Source organism: Jaculus jaculus, chromosome 2, assembly GCF_020740685.1.
Source record: "Jaculus jaculus isolate mJacJac1 chromosome 2, mJacJac1.mat.Y.cur, whole genome shotgun sequence".
NCBI lineage: Eukaryota > Metazoa > Chordata > Mammalia > Rodentia > Dipodidae > Jaculus > Jaculus jaculus.
Window position 1 is genome coordinate 190,183,462 of NC_059103.1, and position 17,536 is coordinate 190,200,997.

Sequence of the window (17,536 nt, forward strand, 5' to 3'; positions counted from 1 at the left end):
GGGAAAGCACATTAATAATTGCTACCTTAAGGAAAGATTATACATCTGGGACTAGTTAAAATAGCATCTTGACTAGAAAGAGTTTATAATCAAGTTTGGTATCCATTAGAAACAGAAATACTGTAACAAGTGCTATCAAGACTCATCAAAGTTCTCAATTTAGTTGATATCAAAAGACATATTTCATAAGACATTTTAAAATAGTGAAAATATTTTCTACAATACTTGAAAGTGTCTCTGGTCTAAAGATTATAGTGATCATCTAACCCACTGAAAATTATTTTTAGTATTTAGAATACTGAAAAATATTCACAGAAAATGACTAAGAAAGTTTACTTAAAATTTCTACCTGGTACTTCCATAAAGTATAAAATATAGGGCTGGAGAGATGGCTTAGTGGTTAAGCGCTCGCCTGTGAAGCCTAAGGACCCCAGTTCGAGGCTCGGTTCCCCAGGTCCCACGTTAGCCAGATGCACAAGGGGGCACACGCGTCTGGAGTTCGTTTGCAGAGGCTGGAAGCCCTGGCGCGCCCATTCTCTCTCTCTCCCTCTATCTGTCTTTCTATGTCTGTTGCTCTCAAATAAATAAATAAAAAATGAACAAAAAAAAAAATTAAAAAAAAAAGTATAAAATATAAAGAAGGAAAATTTAGTAATTTACTATATTAGACAGTTACCAAAATATATAGAGCCAAGTAAAGAGTAAGAAAAGCAACAGAAATTATCATAAACATCACAGGTCCAGTGTAACACTAAGGAAATTCTGAGAAACATCAATCTGTGAACGTTGACAGTGACTGAAAATGTCAGCTCCATGCACGCACAACTTACTGTTTTGATTCACTGTGGCACACTTCTAAGGTGGGATCATTATAAATAAAAGCAGCTTCTAAGTCATTGATCCTTACTCGGTATATTCTACACTGTTTGCTGTTCAACTTGATCCTATTCAAGTTTGCAACAGTAGGAAATATAGTTAGCTCGACAAAGCCCTGTAAAGACAAAGAAGAGCCACACAGCAGGATCAGTATGCTGCAGAACATGGTTCTTTGACAACGACTTAGAGGTATACTATACTTCAGATAAATTCTCAACAGTAACACCTAAGGGCTCTCAAAACACCATGTTTCAACCACAAACTGTGCAAATGACAAAATAGGTAAACTACTAACTTTGAACTTACCATCCTAGTGATTCATCTGTGCTACCAGTAAACAACACAAAGTGTTGGCAAGAACACTGGGTAATATGGCTAGAGAGATTGCTTAGTGAGTGGTTAAGGTGGTTGCCTGCAAACCAGGTTCCGTTCCCCAGGACCCATGTAAAGCCAGATGCACAAGGTGGCACATACATCTGGAGTTTGTGTGCAGTGGCTAGAGGCCCTGGTGTGCCCATTCTGTCTCTAACTGCCTCTTTCACTCCCAAATAATTGAATAAAGTAAAATAAAAAATATTCAAAAATCCAACTGAAAATAGAATTAAAGTTTGGTTTTTTTTTTTTAAGTGGAGATAAAGAACTACACCCCTGGGGTTGGACAGATGGCTTGGCAGTTAAGGCACAAACCTCTGAAGCCTAAGGAACCATGTTCAACTCTCCAGATCCCAAGTAAGTCAGATGCACAAAGGTGAGGCAAACAGAAGGTTGCTGTGGTGGTGTGATTCAGGTGTCCCCCATAAACTTAGGTACTCTGGACGTTAGGTTCCCCAGCTGATGGCAATTGGAAATTAAAGCCCCCTTGGAGGCAGTGTATTGTTGGGGGCTGGCTTATGGGTGTTATAGCCAGCTCCCCCTTGCCAGTGTTTCACACGTTCTCCTGTCCCTATTGTTCACCATATGCTGGCCAGGGAGTGTCCACCCTCTGCTCATGCCATCATTCTCCCCTGCCATCATGGAGCTTCCCCTTGAGCCTCTAAGCCAAAATAAACTTCTTTTTCTCAGAAGCTGCTCTTGATTGGGTGATTTCTACCAGCAATGCAAACCTGACTGCAACAGTGAAGTGGTACCGAGGAGTGGGGTTGCTGCTAGACAACTGACTGTGTGGCTTTAGCCTCTTGGAGCTGATTTTCAAGAGGAATGTGGAAGGATTTGAAACCTTGACCTAAGAGATGACTTGCAGTGTTTTAAGTACAGCTTGATGGACAGTTTTGGTCAGAGTTGAAAGGCCTGAATGCAGTAAGAATTATGGACTGTGAGGACTGGCTTATGAGGGTGAGAGCGAGCTTTGCCTGGACTGGGCTAGCAGTTTGTGTGGGAAGCTTGCTCTTATGCCTGGGTTCTCAGAAGTTGTGCAGGGTTGCTTTGTGTAGAAGTGAACTAGTGTAAGCAGAGGGATATGGCACAGAAAGAAAAATCTTTGGGTAAACTGCTTCCCGTTCACCTGCAAAATATCTGGGAAATTATAACCATTGAGACTGGGCCAGCTGACCTGCACTGGGGCAACAGGAAGAATATAGACTCTTTTGAAGGGGCCTGAGTGCTCAAGGGCGTCCTGTTCTTCAAAGTATGCTTTATTCCCCCCTAGATTAACAAACTGGCACCCTACTTGGTATTGTGGAATATAAGAAATGCAGGAAAGAGAGGGTCACTGAGTTTGTAACAGTCTTATGTTTTGTAAATGGCCATGGGCAGTATGAAGCAGGTTGGCTGGATACCTGCACGGAGACCCGATGGAGCCCTGAGAATGAACTGTGGGTTGCACTGGAGACCTTGTGGAGATGCCAGGACCACGAGATGGCTACTACGGAAAGCTGCAGACCCTGATGAAGTTTTCCAGGACTGTGAGTAGCCTAGCTGGAGAGGCAGAATTGGAATACCAGAGACTTGTTACTGGTTAGAATTATCAGACTTGGAGATTTGTCACTGGCTTGAATTGTTGGACTTGAAGCTATAGCATGTGATGTTTGCCCTGGTTGTTTTAAGTCTTATATTGGCTGAATATATCTGTGCTATGCCCAATGCCATTTTTTGCAGTGTGAATGTTTATTCTGTGCCATTATGGGATTTTTTGGTATTATGGCTCAGTGAAAACATCACTGAAATTAATAAAAACCATGGGGACTTTTAAGTTGGACTGAAGGCATTCTATTTTATATCATGTATGGATATTGGTTTAGGGTGGCTGGGGCGGAATGTGGTGGTTTGATTCAGGTGTCACCCATAAACTTAGGTGTTCTGGACATCAGGTTCCCAGCTGATGGTCATTGGAAATTAAAGCGTCCTGGAGGCAGTGTATTGTTGAGGGTGGGCTTATGAGTGTTATAACCAGCTCCCCCTTGCTAGTGTTTGGCACACTCTCTGTCCCTGTTGGCCACCATATGTCGGTCAGGGGTTGATGTCCACCCTCTGCTCATGCCATCGTGGAGCTTCTCCTCCAGCCTATAAACTCAAATAAACCTCTTTCCCACAAGCTGCTCTTGGTTGGGTGATTTCTACCAGCAATGCAAACCTGACTGCAACAGTCACACATGCCCACTAGGTGGCACAAGCATCTGGAGTTCAATTGCAATGGCTGAGGACCTGGTGCACCAATTCTCTCTCTTTCTCTAAAAAAATTACAAAAAAGAGAACTACACTACTGCAGCTAATCAGCGTGTTCACAGGAGATGAATGGGGACCTGTAGAGAGGAATCCTATGCTGTGGGTGCTAGCAAGTGTGCATCTGCGCATCAGAGATGAATGATGGGGGTGAACTCCTACACTGAATAAGCTAGCACGTGAGTGCCCACAGGAGATGGATGAGGGCATGGGAAGCAGCAGACTGCAAGAGAGAACTACGAAAAGCAGAAGCAGCGAGTACTACAAGGTGGTGAACCATAACCTGCCAAGTAGTTCAGAAATCACAAGTAATTCCAGCATGTTAGCTGGGATTCGTGCAGTCTTGCTAGAGAATAGCCTACAGCACAAGCAGTCGCTAGGTACATGGACTGTCACCACCACCATGTTTGAATCAAATGGGACAGAAAAAATAGAGAACAAATATCCAGTGATTTCAATGTTCTGCATGGAAAACTATTCTACTGACACAGGAAATAGGAATGATCATAAAACAGTAAAATTTCAGGAGCAACACAGTAAACATGAAAAATTCAGAGTTTGCAGAAGAAATTTCTGAGATACTGTTCAAAGTCAGCAGAGGACTACCGAAGGGCTCTTACAAGCCAAATAAGCCGCACACAGACAGGCACAGCGGTGTAAGCTGATAATCCAGGAACTGAGGGGGCTAATCTCCCAACCCTGCAAACTTACCAACAGTGCCACCTCCACACACTCCCCTCAGCTCCCTTCACCCTGTGCCACCTCCACACACTCCCCTCAGCTCCCTTCACCCTGTGCCACCTCCACACACTCCCCTCAGCTCCCTTCACCCTGTGCCACCTCCACACACTCCCCTCAGCTCCCTTCACCCTGTGCCACCTCCACACACTCCCCTCAGCTCCCTTCACCCTGTGCCACCTCCACACACTCCCCTCAGCTCCCTTCACCCTGTGCCACCTCCACACACTCCCCTCAGCTCCCTTCACCCTGTGCCACCTCCACACACTCCCCTCAGCTCCCCTCACCCTGTGCCACCTCCACACACGCCACTCAACTCCGTTCACCCTGTGCCACCTCCACACACTCCACTCAGCTCCCTTCACCCTGTGCCACCTCCACACACTCCACTCAGCTCCCTTCACCCTGTGCCACCTCCTCACACTCCACTCAGCTCCCTTCACCCTGTGCCACCTCCACACACTCCCCTCAGCTCCCTTCACCCTGTGCCACCTCCACACACTCCCCTCAGCTCCCTTCACCCTGTGCCACCTCCACACACTCCCCTCAGCTCCCCTCACCCTGTGCCACCTCCACACACTCCCCTCAGCTCCCTTCACCCTGTGCCACCTCCACACACTCCACTCAGCTCCCTTCACCCTGTGCCACCTCCTCACACTCCACTCAGCTCCCTTCACCCTGTGCCACCTCCACACACTCCACTCAGCTCCCCTCACCCTGTGCCACCTCCACACACTCCCCTCAGCTCCCTTCACCCTGTGCCACCTCCACACACTCCCCTCAGCTCCCTTCACCCTGTGCCACCTCCACACACTCCCCTCAGCTCCCTTCACCCTGTGCCACCTCCACACACTCCCCTCAGCTCCCTTCACCCTGTGCCACCTCCACACACTCCCCTCAGCTCCCTTCACCCTGTGCCACCTCCACACACTCCCCTCAGCTCCCTTCACCCTGTGCCACCTCCACACACTCCCCTCAGCTCCCTTCACCCTGTGCCACCTCCACACACTCCCCTCAGCTCCCCTCACCCTGTGCCACCTCCACACACGCCACTCAACTCCGTTCACCCTGTGCCACCTCCACACACTCCACTCAGCTCCCTTCACCCTGTGCCACCTCCACACACTCCACTCAGCTCCCTTCACCCTGTGCCACCTCCTCACACTCCACTCAGCTCCCTTCACCCTGTGCCACCTCCACACACTCCCCTCAGCTCCCTTCACCCTGTGCCACCTCCACACACTCCCCTCAGCTCCCTTCACCCTGTGCCACCTCCACACACTCCCCTCAGCTCCCCTCACCCTGTGCCACCTCCACACACTCCCCTCAGCTCCCTTCACCCTGTGCCACCTCCACACACTCCACTCAGCTCCCTTCACCCTGTGCCACCTCCTCACACTCCACTCAGCTCCCTTCACCCTGTGCCACCTCCACACACTCCACTCAGCTCCCCTCACCCTGTGCCACCTCCACACACTCCCCTCAGCTCCCTTCACCCTGTGCCACCTCCACACACTCCCCTCAGCTCCCTTCACCCTGTGCCACCTCCACACACTCCCCTCAGCTCCCTTCACCCTGTGCCACCTCCACACACTCCCCTCAGCTCCCTTCACCCTGTGCCACCTCCACACACTCCCCTCAGCTCCCTTCACCCTGTGCCACCTCCACACACTGCACTCAGCTCCCTTCACCCTGTGCCACCTCCACACACTCCACTCAGCTCCCTTCACCCTGTGCCACCTCCACCCACTCCACTCAGCTCCCTTCACCCTGTGCCACCTCCACACACTCCACTCCAGCTCCCTTCACCCTGTGCCACCTCCACCCACTCCACTCCAGCTCCCTTCACCCTGTGCCACCTCCACACACTGCACTCAGCTCCCTTCACCCTGTGCCACCTCCACACACTCCACTCCAGCTCCCTTCACCCTGTGCCACCTCCAACACTCCACTCAGCTCCCTTCACCCTGTGCCACCTCCACACACTGCACTCAGCTCCCTTCACCCTGTGCCACCTCCACACACTCCACTCCAGCTCCCTTCACCCTGTGCCACCTCCAACACTCCACTCAGCTCCCCTCACCCTGTGCCACCTCCTCACACTCCACTCAGCCCCCTTCACCCTGTGCCACCGCCACACACTCCACTCAGCTCCCCTCACCCTGTGCCACCTCCTCACACTCCACTCAGCCCCCTTCACCCTGTGCCACCTCCTCACACTCCACTCAGCTCCCTTCACCCTGTGCCACCTCCACACACTCCACTCAGCTCCCTTCACCCTGTGCCACCTCCACACACTCCACTCAGCTCCCTTCACCCTGTGCCACCTCCACACACTCCACTCAGCTCCCTTCACCCTGTGCCACCTCCACACACTCCACTCAGCTCCCTTCACCCTGTGCCACCTCCACACACTCCCCTCAGCTCCCTTCACCCTGTGCCACCTCCACACACTCCACTCAGCTCCCTTCACCCTGTGCCACCTCCACCCACTCCACTCAGCTCCCTTCACCCTGTGCCACCTCCACACACTCCCCTCAGCTCCCTTCACCCTGTGCCACCTCCACACACTCCACTCAGCTCCCTTCACCCTGTGCCACCTCCACACACTCCCCTCAGCTCCCCTTCACCCTGTGCCACCTCCACACACTCCCCTCAGCTCCCCTTCACCCTGTGCCACCTCCACACACTCCCCTCAGCTCCCTTCACCCTGTGCCACCTCCACACACTCCACTCAGCTCCCTTCACCCTGTGCCACCTCCACACACTCCCCTCAGCTCCCCTTCACCCTGTGCCACCTCCACACACTCCACTCAGCTCCCTTCACCCTGTGCCACCTCCACACACTCCACTCAGCCCCCTTCACCCTGTGCCACCTCCACACACTCCACTCAGCTCCCTTCACCCTGTGCCACCTCCTCACACTCCACTCAGCTCCCTTCACCCTGTGCCACCTCCACACACTCCACTCAGCTCCCTTCACCCTGTGCCACCTCCACACACTCCACTCAGCTCCCTTCACCCTGTGCCACCTCCACACACTCCCCTCAGCTCCCTTCACCCTGTGCCACCTCCACACACTCCACTCAGCTCCCTTCACCCTGTGCCACCTCCACACACTCCCCTCAGCTCCCTTCACCCTGTGCCACCTCCACACACTCCACTCAGCTCCCTTCACCCTGTGCCACCTCCACCCACTCCCCTCAGCTCCCTTCACCCTGTGCCACCTCCACACACTCCCCTCAGCTCCCTTCACCCTGTGCCACCTCCACACACTCCACTCAGCTCCCTTCACCCTGTGCCACCTCCACACACTCCCCTCAGCTCCCTTCACCCTGTGCCACCTCCACACACTCCACTCAGCTCCCTTCACCCTGTGCCACCTCCACCCACTCCACTCAGCTCCCTTCACCCTGTGCCACCTCCACACACTCCCCTCAGCTCCCTTCACCCTGTGCCACCTCCACACACTCCCCTCAGCTCCCTTCACCCCGTGCCACCTCCACACACTCCCCTCAGCTCCCTTCACCCCGTGCCACCTCCACACACTCCCCTCAGCTCCCTTCACCCTGTGCCACCTCCACACACTCCACTCAGCTCCCTTCACCCTGTGCCACCTCCACACACTCCCCTCAGCTCCCTTCACCCCGTGCCACCTCCACACACTCCCCTCAGCTCCCTTCACCCCGTGCCACCTCCACACACTCCACTCAGCTCCCTTCACCCTGTGCCACCTCCACACACTCCCCTCAGCTCCCTTCACCCCGTGCCACCTCCACACACTCCCCTCAGCTCCCTTCACCCCGTGCCACCTCCACACACTCCACTCAGCTCCCTTCACCCTGTGCCACCTCCACACACTCCCCTCAGCTCCCTTCACCCCGTGCCACCTCCACACACTCCCCTCAGCTCCCTTCACCCTGTGCCACCTCCACACACTCCACTCAGCTCCCTTCACCCTGTGCCACCTCCACACACTCCACTCAGCTCCCTTCACCCCGTGCCACCTCCACACACTCCCCTCAGCTCCCTTCACCCTGTGCCACCTCCACACACTCCCCTCAGCTCCCTTCACCCTGTGCCACCTCCACCCACTCCACTCAGCTCCCTTCACCCTGTGCCACCTCCACACACTCCACTCAGCTCCCTTCACCCTGTGCCACCTCCACACACTCCACTCAGCTCCCTTCACCCTGTGCCACCTCCACACACTCCACTCAGCTCCCTTCACCCTGTGCCACCTCCACACACTCCCCTCAGCTCCCTTCACCCTGTGCCACCTCCACACACTCCACTCAGCTCCCTTCACCCTGTGCCACCTCCACACACTCCACTCAGCTCCCTTCACCCTGTGCCACCTCCACACACTCCACTCAGCCCCCTTCACCCTGTGCCACCTCCACCCACTCCACTCAGCTCCCCTCACCCTGTGCCACCTCCACACACTCCACTCAGCTCCCTTCACCCTGTGCCACCTCCACACACTCCCCTCAGCTCCCTTCACCCTGTGCCACCTCCACACACTCCCCTCAGCTCCCTTCACCCTGTGCCACCTCCACACACTCCCCTCAGCTCCCTTCACCCTGTGCCACCTCCACACACTCCACTCAGCTCCCTTCACCCTGTGCCACCTCCACACACTCCACTCAGCTCCCTTCACCCTGTGCCACCTCCACACACTCCCCTCAGCTCCCTTCACCCTGTGCCACCTCCACACACTCCACTCAGCTCCCTTCACCCTGTGCCACCTCCACACACTCCACTCAGCTCCCTTCACCCTGTGCCACCTCCACACACTCCACTCAGCCCCCTTCACCCTGTGCCACCTCCACCCACTCCACTCAGCTCCCCTCACCCTGTGCCACCTCCACACACTCCACTCAGCTCCCTTCACCCTGTGCCACCTCCACACACTCCCCTCAGCTCCCTTCACCCTGTGCCACCTCCACACACTCCCCTCAGCTCCCTTCACCCTGTGCCACCTCCACACACTCCACTCAGCCCCCTTCACCCTGTGCCACCTCCACACACTCCACTCAGCCCCCTTCACCCTGTGCCACCTCCACACACTCCACTCAGCTCCCTTCACCCTGTGCCACCTCCACCCACTCCACTCAGCTCCCCTCACCCTGTGCCACCTCCACACACTCCCCTCAGCTCCCTTCACCCTGTGCCACCTCCACACACTCCACTCAGCTCCCTTCACCCTGTGCCACCTCCACACACTCCACTCAGCCCCCTTCACCCTGTGCCACCTCCACACACTCCACTCAGCTCCCTTCACCCTGTGCCACCTCCACACACTCCCCTCAGCTCCCCTTCACCCTGTGCCACCTCCACACACTCCCCTCAGCTCCCTTCACCCTGTGCCACCTCCACACACTCCCCTCAGCTCCCTTCACCCTGTGCCACCTCCACACACTCCACTCAGCTCCCTTCACCCCTGTGCCACCTCCACACACTCCCCTCAGCTCCCTTCACCCTGTGCCACCTCCACACACTCCACTCAGCTCCCTTCACCCTGTGCCACCTCCACACACTCCCCTCAGCTCCCTTCACCCTGTGCCACCTCCACACACTCCACTCAGCTCCCTTCACCCTGTGCCACCTCCACACACTCCCCTCAGCTCCCTTCACCCTGTGCCACCTCCACACACTCCACTCAGCTCCCTTCACCCTGTGCCACCTCCACCCACTCCACTCAGCTCCCTTCACCCTGTGCCACCTCCACACACTCCACTCAGCTCCCTTCACCCTGTGCCACCTCCACACACTCCACTCAGCTCCCTTCACCCTGTGCCACCTCCACCCACTCCACTCAGCTCCCCTCACCCTGTGCCACCTCCTCACACTCCACTCAGCTCCCTTCACCCCGTGCCACCTCCACACACTCCCCTCAGCTCCCTTCACCCCGTGCCACCTCCACACACTCCCCTCAGCTCCCTTCACCCCGTGCCACCTCCACACACTCCACTCAGCTCCCTTCACCCTGTGCCACCTCCACACACTCCACTCAGCTCCCTTCACCCCGTGCCACCTCCACACACTCCCCTCAGCTCCCCTCACCCTGTGCCACCTCCACACACTCCCCTCAGCTCCCTTCACCCTGTGCCACCTCCACCCACTCCACTCAGCTCCCTTCACCCTGTGCCACCTCCACCCACTCCACTCAGCTCCCCTCACCCTGTGCCACCTCCACACACTCCACTCAGCTCCCTTCACCCTGTGCCACCTCCACACACTCCACTCAGCTCCCTTCACCCTGTGCCACCTCCACACACTCCCCTCAGCTCCCTTCACCCTGTGCCACCTCCACACACTCCCCTCAGCTCCCCTCACCCTGTGCCACCTCCACCCACTCCACTCAGCTCCCTTCACCCTGTGCCACCTCCACACACTCCCCTCAGCTCCCTTCACCCTGTGCCACCTCCACCCACTCCACTCAGCTCCCTTCACCCTGTGCCACCTCCACCCACTCCACTCAGCCCCCTTCACCCTGTGCCACCTCCACACACTCCCCTCAGCCCCCTTCACCCTGTGCCACCTCCTCACACTCCACTCAGCTCCCTTCACCCTGTGCCACCTCCACACACTCCACTCAGCCCCCTTCACCCTGTGCCACCTCCACACACTCCCCTCAGCCCCCTTCACCCTGTGCCACCTCCTCACACTCCACTCAGCTCCCTTCACCCTGTGCCACCTCCACACACTCCACTCAGCCCCCTTCACCCTGTGCCACCTCCACACACTCCCCTCAGCCCCCTTCACCCTGTGCCACCTCCTCACACTCCACTCAGCTCCCTTCACCCTGTGCCACCTCCACACACTCCCCTCAGCTCCCTTAACCCTGTGCCACCTCCACACACTCCACTCAGCCCCCTTCACCCTGTGCCACCTCCACACACTCCACTCAGCTCCCCTCACCCTGTGCCACCTCCTCACACTCCACTCAGCCCCCTTCACCCTGTGCCACCTCCACACACTCCACTCAGCTCCCTTCACCCTGTGCCACCTCCACACACTCCACTCAGCTCCCTTCACCCTGTGCCACCTCCACACACTCCACTCAGCTCCCTTCACCCTGTGCCACCTCCACACACTCCCCTCAGCTCCCTTAACCCTGTGCCACCTCCTCACACTCCACTCAGCTCCCTTCACCCTGTGCCACCTCCACACACTCCACTCAGCTCCCTTCACCCTGTGCCACCTCCACACACTCCACTCAGCTCCCCTCACCCTGTGCCACCTCCACACACTCCCCTCAGCTCCCTTCACCCTGTGCCACCTCCTCACACTCCACTCAGCTCCCTTCACCCTGTGCCACCTCCACACACTCCACTCAGCTCCCTTCACCCTGTGCCACCTCCACACACTCCACTCAGCTCCCCTCACCCTGTGCCACCTCCACACACTCCCCTCAGCTCCCTTCACCCTGTGCCACCTCCACACACTCCACTCAGCTCCCTTCACCCTGTGCCACCTCCACACACTCCCCTCAGCTCCCTTCACCCTGTGCCACCTCCACACACTCCACTCAGCTCCCTTCACCCTGTGCCACCTCCACACACTCCACTCAGCTCCCTTCACCCTGTGCCACCTCCTCACACTCCACTCCAGCTCCCTTCACCCTGTGCCACCTCCACACACTCCACTCAGCTCCCTTCACCCTGTGCCACCTCCACACACTCCACTCAGCTCCCTTCACCCTGTGCCACCTCCACACACTCCACTCAGCTCCCTTCACCCTGTGCCACCTCCACACACTCCACTCAGCCCCCTTCACCCTGTGCCACCTCCACACACTCCACTCAGCTCCCTTCACCCTGTGCCACCTCCACACACTCCCCTCAGCTCCCTTCACCCTGTGCCACCTCCACACACTCCACTCAGCCCCCTTCACCCTGTGCCACCTCCACACACTCCACTCAGCCCCCTTCACCCTGTGCCACCTCCACCCACCTCCACTCAGCTCCCTTCACCCTGTGCCACCTCCACACACTCCCCTCAGCTCCCTTCACCCTGTGCCACCTCCACCCACTCCACTCAGCCCCCTTCACCCTGTGCCACCTCCACACACTCCACTCAGCCCCCTTCACCCTGTGCCACCTCCACCCACCTCCACTCAGCCCCCTTCACCCTGTGCCACCTCCACACACTCCACTCAGCCCCCTTCACCCTGTGCCACCTCCACCCACCTCCACTCAGCTCCCTTCACCCTGTGCCACCTCCACACACTCCCCTCAGCTCCCTTCACCCTGTGCCACCTCCACACACTCCACTCAGCTCCCTTCACCCTGTGCCACCTCCACACACTCCCCTCAGCTCCCTTCACCCTGTGCCACCTCCACACACTCCACTCAGCTCCCTTCACCCTGTGCCACCTCCACACACTCCCCTCAGCTCCCTTCACCCTGTGCCACCTCCACACACTCCACTCAGCTCCCTTCACCCTGTGCCACCTCCACACACTCCCCTCAGCTCCCTTCACCCTGTGCCACCTCCACACACTCCACTCAGCTCCCTTCACCCTGTGCCACCTCCACACACTCCCCTCAGCTCCCTTCACCCTGTGCCACCTCCACACACTCCACTCAGCTCCCTTCACCCTGTGCCACCTCCACACACTCCACTCAGCTCCCTTCACCCTGTGCCACCTCCACACACTCCACTCAGCTCCCTTCACCCTGTGCCACCTCCACCCACTCCACTCAGCTCCCTTCACCCTGTGCCACCTCCACCCACTCCACTCAGCTCCCTTCACCCTGTGCCACCTCCACACACTCCCCTCAGCTCCCTTCACCCTGTGCCACCTCCACACACTCCCCTCAGCTCCCTTCACCCTGTGCCACCTCCACACACTCCACTCAGCTCCCTTCACCCTGTGCCACCTCCACCCACTCCACTCAGCTCCCTTCACCCTGTGCCACCTCCACACACTCCACTCAGCTCCCTTCACCCTGTGCCACCTCCACACACTCCCCTCAGCTCCCTTCACCCTGTGCCACCTCCACACACTCCACTCAGCCCCCTTCACCCTGTGCCACCTCCTCACACTCCACTCAGCCCCCTTCACCCTGTGCCACCTCCACACACTCCACTCAGCCCCCTTCACCCTGTGCCACCTCCACACACTCCACTCAGCCCCCTTCACCCTGTGCCACCTCCACACACTCCCCTCAGCTCCCTTCACCCTGTGCCACCTCCACACACTCCACTCAGCTCCCTTCACCCTGTGCCACCTCCACACACTCCCCTCAGCTCCCTTCACCCTGTGCCACCTCCACACACTCCACTCAGCTCCCTTCACCCTGTGCCACCTCCACACACTCCCCTCAGCTCCCTTCACCCTGTGCCACCTCCACACACTCCACTCAGCTCCCTTCACCCTGTGCCACCTCCACACACTCCCCTCAGCTCCCTTCACCCTGTGCCACCTCCACACACTCCACTCAGCTCCCTTCACCCTGTGCCACCTCCACACACTCCCCTCAGCTCCCTTCACCCTGTGCCACCTCCACACACTCCACTCAGCTCCCTTCACCCTGTGCCACCTCCACACACTCCACTCAGCTCCCTTCACCCTGTGCCACCTCCACACACTCCACTCAGCTCCCTTCACCCTGTGCCACCTCCACCCACTCCACTCAGCTCCCTTCACCCTGTGCCACCTCCACCCACTCCACTCAGCTCCCTTCACCCTGTGCCACCTCCACACACTCCCCTCAGCTCCCTTCACCCTGTGCCACCTCCACACACTCCCCTCAGCTCCCTTCACCCTGTGCCACCTCCACACACTCCACTCAGCTCCCTTCACCCTGTGCCACCTCCACCCACTCCACTCAGCTCCCCTCACCCTGTGCCACCTCCACACACTCCCCTCAGCTCCCTTCACCCTGTGCCACCTCCACCCACTCCACTCAGCTCCCTTCACCCTGTGCCACCTCCACCCACTCCACTCAGCTCCCCTCACCCTGTGCCACCTCCACACACTCCACTCAGCTCCCTTCACCCTGTGCCACCTCCACACACTCCCCTCAGCTCCCCTCACCCTGTGCCACCTCCACACACTCCACTCAGCTCCCTTCACCCTGTGCCACCTCCACACACTCCACTCAGCTCCCTTCACCCTGTGCCACCTCCACACACTCCCCTCAGCTCCCTTCACCCTGTGCCACCTCCACACACTCCCCTCAGCTCCCTTCACCCTGTGCCACCTCCACACACTCCACTCAGCTCCCTTCACCCTGTGCCACCTCCACCCACTCCACTCAGCTCCCTTCACCCTGTGCCACCTCCACCCACTCCACTCAGCTCCCTTCACCCTGTGCCACCTCCACACACTCCACTGCAGCTCCCTTCACCCTGTGCCACCTCCACACACTCCCCTCAGCTCCCTTCACCCTGTGCCACCTCCTCACACTCCACTCAGCTCCCTTCACCCTGTGCCACCTCCACACACTCCCCTCAGCTCCCTTCACCCTGTGCCACCTCCACACACTCCACTCAGCTCCCTTCACCCTGTGCCACCTCCATACACTCCACTCAGCTCCCTTCACCCTGTGCCACCTCCTCACACTCCACTCAGCTCCCTTCACCCTGTGCCACCTCCACACACTCCCCTCAGCTCCCTTCACCCTGTGCCACCTCCACACACTCCCCTCAGCTCCCTTCACCCTGTGCCACCTCCACACACTCCACTCAGCTCCCTTCACCCTGTGCCACCTCCTCACACTCCACTCAGCTCCCTTCACCCTGTGCCACCTCCACCCACCTCCACTGCTGCTCCCTTTACCACTGCTATAACTGCAAGCCTCCCATGTCATCAAACCTCTCAAACTCAACTCTTTTTTTTACTTGATTTCTCTCTTTCACTCCACAGCAACTACGTTGCCTTTTTAAATCTTATTGAAACTCCCTCTTTATTTACTTCATTCAAATAGAACGTTTCCAAAATCCCTCTATACAAGGTAGTTTTTCTCACTAAGTGTGTATTAGTGTCCGTTTGTCTGTGTGTTGTGTGTGTGTTGGGGTAGAGAGTCATTCTGAATCCCTGCCACTTCTACGCCATTTGCTGGATTCTATGTACTAGACACTAAAAAAGGCAGGATAGTAGTCTCAGAGTTCAATGTATGTGTTCTGGGCGGTACAAGTCTAAGGAAGAAGTTAACAGCATCGTTCAAGTAAATAAACTGTCAGATTTTTAGATGAGTTAATGCAATTCTCTCTAGAAGTGTACAGGAGGTCTTCAATGATTTTCCTAAAATAGATTTTAACAGCAAACCGTATGTCTAAATGCTGAGGGGTTATCAGATTTCAAGTACTGTATCCAAAAAGTCACCACAAAACAATACCACCTAAACCTTTCCAGTGTTAAATCAGAAAACACAAGTGGCTTAGAGTCCATGTCCAGTATATCAATTTTTCATGGAAGAAACCTCACTGATGGCACTTGGTCATAAGGGCTTCCTATTTTATAACATATTAAAGGAATGAAACTTCGATCATGAAAGAAGAAAAAAATTGAAGCAATATACAGCAAAAAGATCTCACAGTCAAACAGACCTAAATTATATTTCATTCTATTGATTAGTTGGTAGAATATGAAGCTTCCAAGCATTGTGAAAGATAAAGTTATATCGTTTATAATGAGTGGGAATGACCTTACCACAACAGACTTTCTCTGGAAGTTGATGTTGTTGATGCAGACAACCTGATGGGTTGTATATTAAAAAAAAAAAAAAAGAAATAAGAAAATACTTCTATTATTCTCTATTCAAATACATAAGGACTTTATTTATTTACTTATTTATTTATTGAGACAGGGTCTCTAGCCCAGGCTGGCCTGGAACTCAGTGATCCACCTACCTCAGCCTCCCAGTGCAGAGATTACAGGTATGAGCCACCACATACACACATACCTTTTAAAATAAGGACTATATTCTATATAGCGGAGAAAACAATTATGTCAGCCTTTCGTTTAAAAACATCCTGGACTTTTACCTTGGTTCTTAAATGACATAATATCTCAAGTCCCAGACTTGATCATTTTAAAACGAACAACCATGACACTAGATTTGTGTTGACAGAAATGCAAAAGTATTTTTAAGAGCCGGGTGTGGTGGCGCACACTTTGAATCCCAGAACTTGGGAAGACCACCGGGTGAGTCCGAGGCCACCCTGAGACTCCAATAGTGAATTCCAGGTCAGCCTGAGCTAGAGTGAGACCCTACCTGCAAAAACCAAAGTGTGTATGGGGGGCGGGGGGGGAAATAAGGAAATACTTTTAAAAAGGTTCACTGCCTTGGAAGGTGAAGAAACGTGCTGCACCAAGCAAGCCACGCTCACCCTAAGGAACACCATCACCCTATCTATCAACGTCACTTTCCATCACGTAAGAGGATCAGCGAGCACAAAATTAACCGAGAAGGGCGAGAGACGGAGAGGGGATACTTATAGTTTGTACGGCCGGGGGCTCTCAAAGCCCTTGTCTCCTTTCTTGCGGTTCATCTTGCAGGGCTCCAGGCCGGTGGGCGGCATGGAGCGGGACGGCGGAGCTCGCCGGCCCGGCTTCCAGGGGGGCTGCGGCGCATGCCCGGCGCGGACGCCTCGCTCCCCGCCCGCCCGCCGCCCGCGGACCGGCCACCCCGGGCTCCCGGCCGCGCCCGGCCCGCCGCCACCAACACGCTGCTCGCGCCCGGCTCCTCTCGGCCGCCCGCCGTCACGCCCAAGCAGCGACTGGCGACCGCTCCAAGCCGCCGCCGGCCGACATGACGCCCGTCACCTCTGACCTCTGGCGTCGGCGGAAGTGGGGCGGCGTCAGCAGGAAGTCCGGTGTCAGCAGCGGGCCGGGGGGCGGGGCTTGCGCGGCTGTGAGGTTCGTGTGGCTGTGTGGGCGCCTTTCCCTTTCATCTCTGCCTCTTCCGACAATGAAACCTGAAGATTGACTAGGTGCCGCGGTGGGGAAGGTGGCCTAGTAGGTAGAGGCGCTGGTTTGCAAAGCCTGCTGGCTAGCCCGGGTTCAAGTCCCCAGCCTAGATACTACAAAAGCCAAGGCAGTATGTAGTGTATGTAGTCTGTGTTAAAAGGCATGTGTGGAGCCCAGCACTCGGGAGGCAGAGGTAGGAGGATCGCTGAGAGTTCGAGGCCACCCTGAGACTACATAGTGAATTCCAGGTCAGCCTGAGCCACAGTGAGACCCTACCTCGAAAAGCCAAAAAAAAAAAAAAAAAAAGGTATGTCTGCTGGGGGTACAAGTCTAATGGAG

General features: G+C 56.2%; 1 protein-coding gene across 1 annotated transcript in view; it reads right to left on the reverse strand.

Moving 5' to 3' along the window:
* Taf2 (TATA-box binding protein associated factor 2) overlaps nucleotides 1-16,854 on the reverse strand; it is a 108,602-nt gene extending 91,748 nt beyond the window's left edge. Inside the window, exons 1-3 of the mRNA XM_045144174.1 lie at nucleotides 16,727-16,854; nucleotides 15,938-15,992; nucleotides 831-991 (exon numbers count right to left, since the gene is read on the reverse strand). Coding sequence (XP_045000109.1) covers nucleotides 831-991; nucleotides 15,938-15,992; nucleotides 16,727-16,809 — 299 coding nt within the window. The 5' untranslated portion in view covers nucleotides 16,810-16,854. The remainder of the gene's footprint in view (nucleotides 1-830; nucleotides 992-15,937; nucleotides 15,993-16,726) is intronic.
* Between the last annotated feature and the right edge of the window lie 682 nt (nucleotides 16,855-17,536).